Here is a 9,746-nt window from a genome sequence, read left to right on the forward strand (position 1 = left end):
ATCACCTTTCCAGCATAATGATGAATGATAAATCCCTGGTTCCAGCTGTTGAAATGTTCATGAGTCCCGATCTGCATCTGAAGTTTTTGAAGCAGTGTTTGGTCAGCTCCTTCTCCCACTGCATGCATTGTGGCGCACACATCATCTAAAATGCTCATAATCCCTGGGGGATTCTAATGCATTAGAGAAGAATAACAAAAACAGCAAAAGAAGTGAGGAAAAAATTATCATTAAGCCAGTTTTTTCCCCCTCAAACAGAAAATTATCTTTGCTACAAAAACACAAGAGTAAAGTCACAGCAGGAAGAATTCCCCCCCAATCAGTAGAGTTCACAGTAGAGATCAATTTGTACACAAGCAGATAGTTTAAGGCAAGATGCCAGTTCGTGTAATCATAGCGACAGTGGGAAATGATGGGGAAAACAATGACTGCTGTTTAAACAAAACCAAAACAAAAACCCCAAAACACCTAACACTTTTTAGTTTTTAATTCTTTCACAAAGCAATCTTCATTCTCATTCCACCAAAAAATAAACCCATGTCTGAGGGTAAATATTTAAACCTCACATGCTGTAGTTTGACAAATTTAGAGCTAAATATCTAAGATTGTGACAGAAATCCTATCATCTTCCTAGTTATCCTGATACAGATAGAGATGGGCAAAAACTGTTGTGTGTTTAAGCACAAGTCACTGTAGTACTTGAACCACTGTTAAAATTATCTGGCCTATATGAGAACAAAGAATTAGCTGAAAAACAACGTACTTCTGTCCTAATGGACAACTCAACATTTCTTATCACACCAAATCAGAACATAGAGAAACTTTTTCATGAAGCAGACTTTAAACTGCAGAACATGCTGTGGAGCAAAGACACAAAATTTCTCTCATCTACAACACTTCCTAATACTTCCTCTTCACTTGTTTCTGCTTCATTTGTGACAGTACCTCAAAGGAAGCTGGTATTGTAGCCTCCCCAAACTGAAATACATCTCCCAGGGACACTTTCTTGACGTACAGTAGAATATGTCATGAGGTTCATGTCAAATTTAGGTGGAAAAAAAATTGTAATTTCCATGATTATATTTTCTAGTCACAGATCAATCATACTATCTTATGGTTCTCTTTTTGGTCAAGATCTTAGATAACATATATCTTAGATGCCATAGACCTTCGAGGTCTTGTAAGACATCTTATGTAAGAGTTATATATAGGCTTAGTATGACTCAGTAACTGAAAAACAGTATTTGCATTTTTCCTATGAACATTCTTGACAGCAAAGCAGTTGCCCAAATATTTTATAGAAAAATCTTGTTGTTTTTTTTCCATCTGTTTGTTCTAAATACTTACTTACCACTTTGTTCTCTATAAGGTCACACACTATTTTGTTGTTAAAGTAATCTATTGGTGTCCACCTAATTCCTTCTTGCACATATTCTTCCTGTTAAGTAAAAAGAAAGATGTGAATATTCCTTTGCACCATGGATGTAGCACTAGGTTTACAATGCACTACATGTACACAAACTCTGCACTACTCATGTTCAGAAAGACTTGTCAAATGTATGATTGGGGGAGGTGGGAGAAATGACCCTAGTGATAGTTAACTCCAGCTCTCTGCTACTTAAGAGATGAAACCAAATCCTTCTCTGTTCTCCCCACGCACTTCTGTCATTCATAGCCTGTGAGAAGTTACTGAGAAGAGCAGGAATATTTCATCAGTCCATTTACTGTCACAGCACTTGGCAAAGAGTAACAAAGTGACTTCTATGGCATCTTGACTGCACCTAAGCAACCATATCCTGATCTATTTTAAAAATTAAGATTGTGACCGGCATATCAAGGATCAGACCCACAAATCAACACATTTAGAAATGCACAGGAAATAGAAACACAGCTCTACTTTTTATTTCTGTATGCAATTACTGTAACCATAAAGACATCTCAAGACTAACTGGGGAAAAAATTCATACTGAAATTTGATTAAATTGACCCACTCAGTTGCATACGTGAGTTCGGCTAGACACTTAGCAAGTCATCTGTGTGCTCAACTGCCATGATCAGTTACTTTTACACAAAGGCAATTGTGTATGTGCACTCTTGAAAACATTGCCCTAAAGTTGGTGCCAGGCCTGAGCTCATACTGTACACAATGCTTCCGTCTCAGCTGCATTCTGTCTGCTCTCCCATGCAGAAGCTCACATTCATGTAAAGTGAGATTCTGCAGTAAGACTGTGAGCAGAGAACCACAAATACTTCCAGAAATATTTTTGCATTTGTCTCAGTAATCTATTTTATTCATCTCCATATTAAAAAAAAAAAAAGGAGGGGGGTGTGGAGGAAATGTAGAAAAGTATCCCAATTTAACTGTGCGTCACGTCCAATGAAAGCACAGGGATGGAACCAAGCTGCAGTTTTCCATTTCTGCCAATGAGTCAGAATATGCAGCAAGTCTGGGCAGAGTCGCATGACTGTATGAGTACACTGTTTGATGGACTCACTTATGTACCACTGTATCAGAATAAATGTATGTAGCTGATGTGGTTTTACTGTTTTGAGGTTAGCCAACAACAAAGGTCATTTTTTCTTTTTTGTCTTGCTTAACAAGGCAAATTTTATCATTTGCAGTTGACGAAACCTCTATTTTGAAACTGAAATAGCAATAGCTCATTTATGAACTAAAAAAATAATAAATGTCTGGTTACCTGTTCTGCCTTCAGTGTCAGTTCAATAAATATCTGCTGTAGTTTTTCATTAACGAAGTTGATGCAGAACTGTTCAAAACCATTTTTCTATAGAAAAGGAACAATTTAAAAATTAGTCTCATGCTTTATATACAACAATTCTTAGTTCTTATGCTGGCAATAAGCTTCAAAGAAACGCTGTCAATGATGGATGGATTGTGTAATCTCAGATCTTTGTTTAAGATCAATGACCTAGTTTCTTTGAAGTTTCTTCAATACTTTGTGTTTATTAAGTGAGACACTACCAGGGAGAATTCGATGTCCAAGAAGCTGGTTTGAGGATTTTTTTTGCTTTTATTCTGGCCATGGGATTCGGGGTTTTTTTCCTGTTTTGGATTTCTTCCCCTCTAAATAACAAAAAACTCTCCCAGGTCAGATGAGCTCAAACCCTGAGTATTACATTGCCTTACCTGGAATATTTCAAAGCCATAAATATCGAGGACACCAATGTTATATTCTTCATGGTCCTTCTCCATAGCTTTATTAATAGACTATTAAAACAGAAACAAAATGTAAAACAAAGTATAGTCTACACATTTAAAAAGATATATTCACATCCTTAAATCTTAATGTAAAATACTTGGTTTCTTCAAAAAGAACATATTTGAATGGAATACAAATATATGTAATAGGGTATTTTACTTTCATTTTTTAATAAAGTGTTATTAACAGCTAGGAAATGAACAGCATACTATCCTGTTTTCTAGGTTAGTAAGCCTTTGGATCTACTGTTTGTAAAAAAATGGTGTAACTGGCTCAGTTAAAGAAAAGGAGCCAACAAATAAAGAACAGCTTTAAGTCTGATATTTGATGCATTTTGCAGATGGTGCCATGAACCTTTTCACCTATTCCTGTATTACCCTACTTTGCAGTGTCAGCACTGGTACAGCCACATAGTGGGAACTACAGAGCGGTCATGATGAAGGAGACTTGTGAGGCACTAGCAGTGCCACCACAGAGGAGACTTCTGCTCCATCTAGCCAGCATCTGTGGCCAAAGGTAAGGTTTCTACCCCACCAATCCAGCTGAGGGTCTCATTCTGAACGGAGTACTTCAGCATGGAGAATGGAATTTGACCTTGTGCTCAAATGCCACAACATTGGGATGGTAAAGGGGTTCTTGGCAGGAGGGTGGGGTAGAAGAGCAGGGGACCATAACCCACTAATTCTGCTCATCTGAAAATGCTCAACTATGTAGGAGAAAACAAGACTCAGAGAAGTATGGATGCTGACAGGAAGGAGATGTCAGAATATCACATTGGGCAGTTGTGGCAGGAGACTGAGCAAATACAGTGCTGAAAGCACAGCTCATTTGCTTCAAAGAAGGTGTCGCATTTGTCATATGATCAGTACCTTCTATTTGCTGTCTGTGGTCATGTGCTCAGTGCTGCTGCTAAGGTTTAGGCATACTGGGTAGAGAAAGACGGACAAGGAACTGCAAGGAACATTCCTAGTGTACTTGTTTTGATACTTCAGTAGAATCAAGCAAATCCAACTTACATCCACCAAGTAATCAAATACACGAGAATGAAGGGCCTTGGCCAGTGCATCCCTGGTGTAGCAGGCTTGTTCCACATTTAGCGTTACATTAATGGACTCAGATTTGCCTCCCCACTTGCTGTCCATCTGTCTGCTGGTCAGTTTTTCCTTTAGGCGGTCCTGGTTAATTCCCAGGAGAAAAGCAGGGAAAGCTAAAACTGCAAGAAAGATCAGGGTCGCAGGATTATGACTTACAGACTGAACCAATACAGAATGAAGGAAAAAACTTAGCTGTATCTCTAATAACAATCAGCAGGGCATGCAGCTCAAAAAGATGAGAGATTTATGTCTTTAGAAGTTCCCTGAACTCCCCAAGGACATTTTCAACTCTTTATTTTACTTCAAGGCGGTTTATCTTAATTGAAATCCATGTAAGTAGCTATTTCTGTACCTTCAGTCCTTCAAGCATGTAAGCTGGCTTAGGTCATAATTTTGAACTACATGGTTTAAACAAATCACTCTTGGAAGAGATAGAAATAAAATATAGAGCTCACACATTAAATAAAATTTATACCATTGAAAATACTTTGTAAAAACATGAAATGTTTAAAATATAGTATTCTTTCCCTTTCTTCTTCTTAGTTAGGATATTGCAAAAAGTTTTCAACTGCCTTGCCATTTATTTGGTTTTAGGTTTTTTTGGTACCTTATTCTGGAAGTACTTTGCAAATTCCGGCTTCCCTTGTTTAAAAGTAAAGTAGAAAAATACATCTGTACAGTAAACAGCCAAAAATCTAGTATTCTTTGCATTCTTAGCACATGGTACAGATGTTAGCTGCAGGTGTCACACACCTTAAGGAATGGAAAAAGAGAAACGGCTTGAAAGCATAGGGAAATAGCTCCCAAGGGCTCCTCTTGGAGTTGATACTGCACGTCTGCTAAATCATATAATCCTCTAACAGTTTACTCCATGTTCCATTGCTTTCAGATCTACTTTACTCGTGTGAGGACGTAAGGCAGCAGCCACTTGTGCTTTATACATCTGTAACATCACACCATGACTTTGCTAAACCCTTCAGTACATTAATCCAAAACTATTTTTAGAAGTGCAAATAACCACCAGCTTTCTGAAATCTGATTTACTGCCATCAGCAAGCTGATTAAATTTACCCTAGGGTACTAGGAACTACACAACTAACGAAGTTGAGTCACTAGCAACATCTCTGGTAACCTACTGAGAACTCAGGTTGAAGAGCACATGAAAAGGTCAAACATCATATGCTTTAAAATGGAAAAGAAAGTAGGTAATTACAGACCAAATATGCTCACATATACCATAAAGACACAAGAATAAGTATTTAGCCAATACTATTGTAAGAATTTATGAAGATAATATGATGGTAGGAACCACCATGCACACCTCAGAAACTCTTCCTTCACAGTGCTAAATAATTTACCGTAAAGGAAGAATACCTGGGCATGACTTGATATTCTTAAGATGCCTAATTATCTTCTCTCGTTAGGGACCATAGAGTTACCATCTAGAGATTACTATAAAGCAGGATATGCATGTAACTGAAAAAAATATCCTCAAAGAGTAATCAATGGCATTCTGTGGAGTAATTTTAAATACAATCTGCGAAGAAAACCTGAAAAAGACTAGGTTCATTTCATCGGTTTTCAGAAAGTGTAAAACAAATCTTTCAATACAATGCAAGTGTAAAGAGGGATGGTTTAAATTGTTTTCCACACCCAGGAGAGAACAAGTAGTATGTGGCATAATTTACAACGTAGAAGATTCAGATGAAATAACAAGAACGTTTTCTCCAACCATTAACATAATCAAGCACTGTAACAGATAGTTGAGTAATCACTTGCAGTTTTAGAGAAGTATTTGCCTAAATGTCTGTCAAGACTAGTCTGCATAGATTTGATTCTGACTCAGAGTAAGAGACTAGAGTTTTTCCTGTCTTGAAGAATGGCCTTTGCATATTTTTCTGCAATTGGCTATATAAGAACAACACTATTGACCAAATTCTTAAACTTTTTATTTTTTCAGACTCACACAAAGCATGACTCATCAGTGGTCTTTCATTGTGTCTTATCCTTCATGGCTATCCAGGCTATAACCACTTTACTATTTAGTTGGCTAGGACAAACACTGAACTGAGGGGAGGGATTAATAGAAAGAGAAATGAACTCAACTTTCAACTTCATAATGCGGAAATTGTACTAGACATTGCTATTTCTTCTCTGGCTGCTTTAAAATGCAGTATGTTTATGAATAAGTTCTCTATTTGTTCTATGTGATAATTTTTTCAAGGTATTATTCACACACAACTTCTGTATTTGTATCCCAGTGAGCAAGAGAAATATGGTGTACACTGCTCATCACAGAAATACATTCACATTTACCCACTTATTTTGAACTCATGCCCTTTCAGTTTGTTACTTTTTGATGCAACACACTCTGCATCTATCTCGTCTGGCTATTACATGTCTGGATTTCATTGAAAAATTCACTACTGTGATTTAAAGCACAGTAGCTCACTTGGAATTGTAAGGCATATAAAAAAATCCTATGCTTTTCTTTAGGCTCACTTACTAGTCTCTCAAATTAAGAAATTATGGTTAGAAATTAGTCATTTTTATTTCCCAATGTCTTGAAACAAATACCAGGAGACTACTAATACAGTTGAGTGGAAAGCTGACTGCACAAGATACTTTATTCGTATTTAACTTACCTAAAACTAAACAAATGTAGTTTTCCTAAACATAAGGACCATAATGAAATAAGAGTTGAGAGAACAGATGGATATGTATAAGCTACTACATATGTTGTGGTTATCCACTCTGTCCTTAAAACTATCAAGGCAGTATAAAATCAACATTAGATGCAAGGTATAAATCATGACAAAAGTATTTAAAACTCAAGATCCATTAATCTTTCAACATCTTGCTGACGTGGGCCTAGCTGATATAAAACAGCAGCAAGAGGTAAAGGATGCAAGGAGAGTGCATTGTGGATAAGGAAATACGGAGGAAATAGTTACACAGTAGATGTACCTAATAATGAGGTATGGGTTGAGAAATCTGAGACAGGGGACATAACTGTAGTATCTAAATTCTGAATTTCTGTTTTCAAGGCACCTCTTCTGGATGCATGTACATTATATATGTCTGAGTGCTGACTGTCTACCTGAGACTGGGGATACTCCACAAGCTGGTAGCTGCTTTCACAGGCAACAAGGTCAAATAAAGCACGTAAGAAACAGGTGTTTTCATGAATGCATACTGATGCATTGAATGGTGCAGAGTTCAAGTTTGCTTGAAAGCATATCTTACAGTTTCTATTACTTCACACTCAACACTGGAAAAGGATTTCTTAAATTCAAAATGCAAAACTGCACTCCTGTTAAGTCAGTGGCATTTTGTACAAGACAAAACAGGAGCCTCAGTACCATTGGTTTATGGAACAGCATCTAAATTAGCAGCCTCACACTGTAAGAAATGATGCGCTGCGTTTGGATAAGCAGCTCACCTCACGCCTTCCGGGTTTCAGCCCATTGCTAATTCTGTAACAGTTTCCAGAGGTACTTACACTCCTCACTCTCCACTCCTGCATAGTTGCCAACTTCTTTGAAGCTGATGTTTCCCAAATGCAGTATTCCTGCCACTATCTGAAGCACCAATGCCTGTTCCTCTGCAAAGATCCCAATCACACTCATTGCATGCTGGGAAGAAAAAAAAAATTGAATCAGTCAAAGTATCTGTTCAATGACTCTTGTCATAGAAGTCCTTTTAAAATTTTGATGTTAAAAATTTGGGTTTTTCGAAACAGTTCAAACACCTCAGGCAATCACATTTCATTACAGCCTGCACTGAAGTTTCAAAAGGTACCAGACGCCCTACTTCAGCATTTTTGTATTTTTTAAATTAAATACAAGAGTATCTACACCATTTGGAAGATGTGTTAGAAAAATTAACTCTGCAAAAATTAAAGTTACTAGAAAACAAGCACCTGCTGTTAGATGTCACACTAAAAATAAAACGTTTCATTGCAAAAAGGGAAACAATGAACTTAGAGACAATGAATTTATTCCTTCTACAAAGACAGTTCATCCACTAAGACCAAGAACTGTGAAGCTGTACCGAATGACTCTAAAAAGCAGCACAGTCTCTCTCTGGCTTAGACTCTGAAATTCAGCCACTTACTAGAAAACAATCCACAACAACATTGGGGTTTGGAATCTAGAGTACATGGTAACTTACAGAGGGTCTTCTCAACTGACTTTTTCTAAAATACCAAGTTAGCTAGAATGCAACAGTAATGATTTTTTTCTTTAGGCCTTTAAATGCGCTACATATATAAATAAGAAGATGTGTTAATATGCTTATTTTAAATAGTAAACTCCTAGTAACAGGAGACCAGCAAGTTGACATGACTTGCATAAAGGTCACACAATGAACTGGCAACAGCACTGGGGAAAGATCCCTGATCTATGCTCCAGCCTTTCAGTTGCACTGTTTTAAACAGGCATGGAAGATGTGTCATGACTAAGAATTCAGCTAAAACAGGGCACTCTCTCCTACTTGCTTCTAATGGAAGTTCCTCACTGTGTTTGCATTTTCCATTTTTTCATATTGCAGATTACCGGCACTCAATTGAATTTCATTAAATTTGCACCCTTCTGAAAACGAACAAACAGAAAACAAAACGCCTTTCTATAAAAAGTATCTTCTCAGGATTGTTAGGCTGCAACATAGAACCTCTTCAGGGTAATGTACGTCCTCCTCAGAGCGAAATACAAGTAAGACAGGTTACGTCTTCATTAATTTCTCATTCCCACGTTAATACATCAATGTCTTTGCTACAAAAGGACAGTGAAATGAACTTATATCCACCACTATGCAAATCACAGAGTAAAAAACTCACCAGTGTTTCTTGGAAATCTGATTTGTCATTGATGTCATCGACTTTGTAGGACCCAGAAAGACTCAGATAGTAATAGTAGTCCATACTGGTAATGCCAAGACTACTTTTTTGTTCTGAGGATGCCCCTTCAATTAGCTGCAAAATAAAAATACCCAAATTAGGTATCAGACAAAGATCTCCAGCAGAGATGAGGCAGGCTGGAAACAGGTGACTGAGCCTGAAATTACTGGGAAATATGTGGCTAGTGCTGTGCCAGGTATGTATCCTTCCTATGTTTTGCTAATTATTTAACTCCCCCCAAAATTCTCATTCCCGTGAATGGTTTACTTCTAACCTCCACATCTAGTAAAAAGCAAAAACTGTGACTAATTTGAATGCCTTCCATTATCTTTACCTCAAAAATACAAGGCTAAGCGGGTTTTCCAATCTGCACTGTATTATCTAAATCCTCAGGAGCAATGTCTTTTCCATGCCTACCCAAAAGTAGGCAGAGTTGAAAGAACATAGTAAGAAAGCATTATTTGTTTCTCTAACTGTGAGGCCAAGTATCCTTTATTGCCCATTATGGCACACGTTAAGGAAGTTTTGAACCGC

At 37.3% G+C, this 9,746-nt stretch overlaps 1 protein-coding gene across 1 annotated transcript in view; it reads right to left on the reverse strand.

The window, feature by feature from the left end:
* MYO1E (myosin IE) overlaps positions 1-9,746 on the reverse strand; it is a gene marked incomplete at its 3' end in the record, with an annotated part of 53,520 nt that overhangs the window by 24,723 nt on the left and 19,051 nt on the right. Inside the window, exons 8-14 of the mRNA XM_010283422.1 lie at positions 9,153-9,287; positions 7,818-7,950; positions 4,238-4,434; positions 3,149-3,229; positions 2,700-2,786; positions 1,352-1,438; positions 6-173 (exon numbers count right to left, since the gene is read on the reverse strand). Coding sequence (XP_010281724.1) covers positions 6-173; positions 1,352-1,438; positions 2,700-2,786; positions 3,149-3,229; positions 4,238-4,434; positions 7,818-7,950; positions 9,153-9,287 — 888 coding nt within the window. The remainder of the gene's footprint in view (positions 1-5; positions 174-1,351; positions 1,439-2,699; positions 2,787-3,148; positions 3,230-4,237; positions 4,435-7,817; positions 7,951-9,152; positions 9,288-9,746) is intronic.

Source organism: Phaethon lepturus, unplaced genomic scaffold (assembly GCF_000687285.1).
Source record: "Phaethon lepturus isolate BGI_N335 unplaced genomic scaffold, ASM68728v1 scaffold32933, whole genome shotgun sequence".
In the NCBI taxonomy this organism is placed as follows: Eukaryota; Metazoa; Chordata; class Aves; order Phaethontiformes; family Phaethontidae; genus Phaethon; species Phaethon lepturus.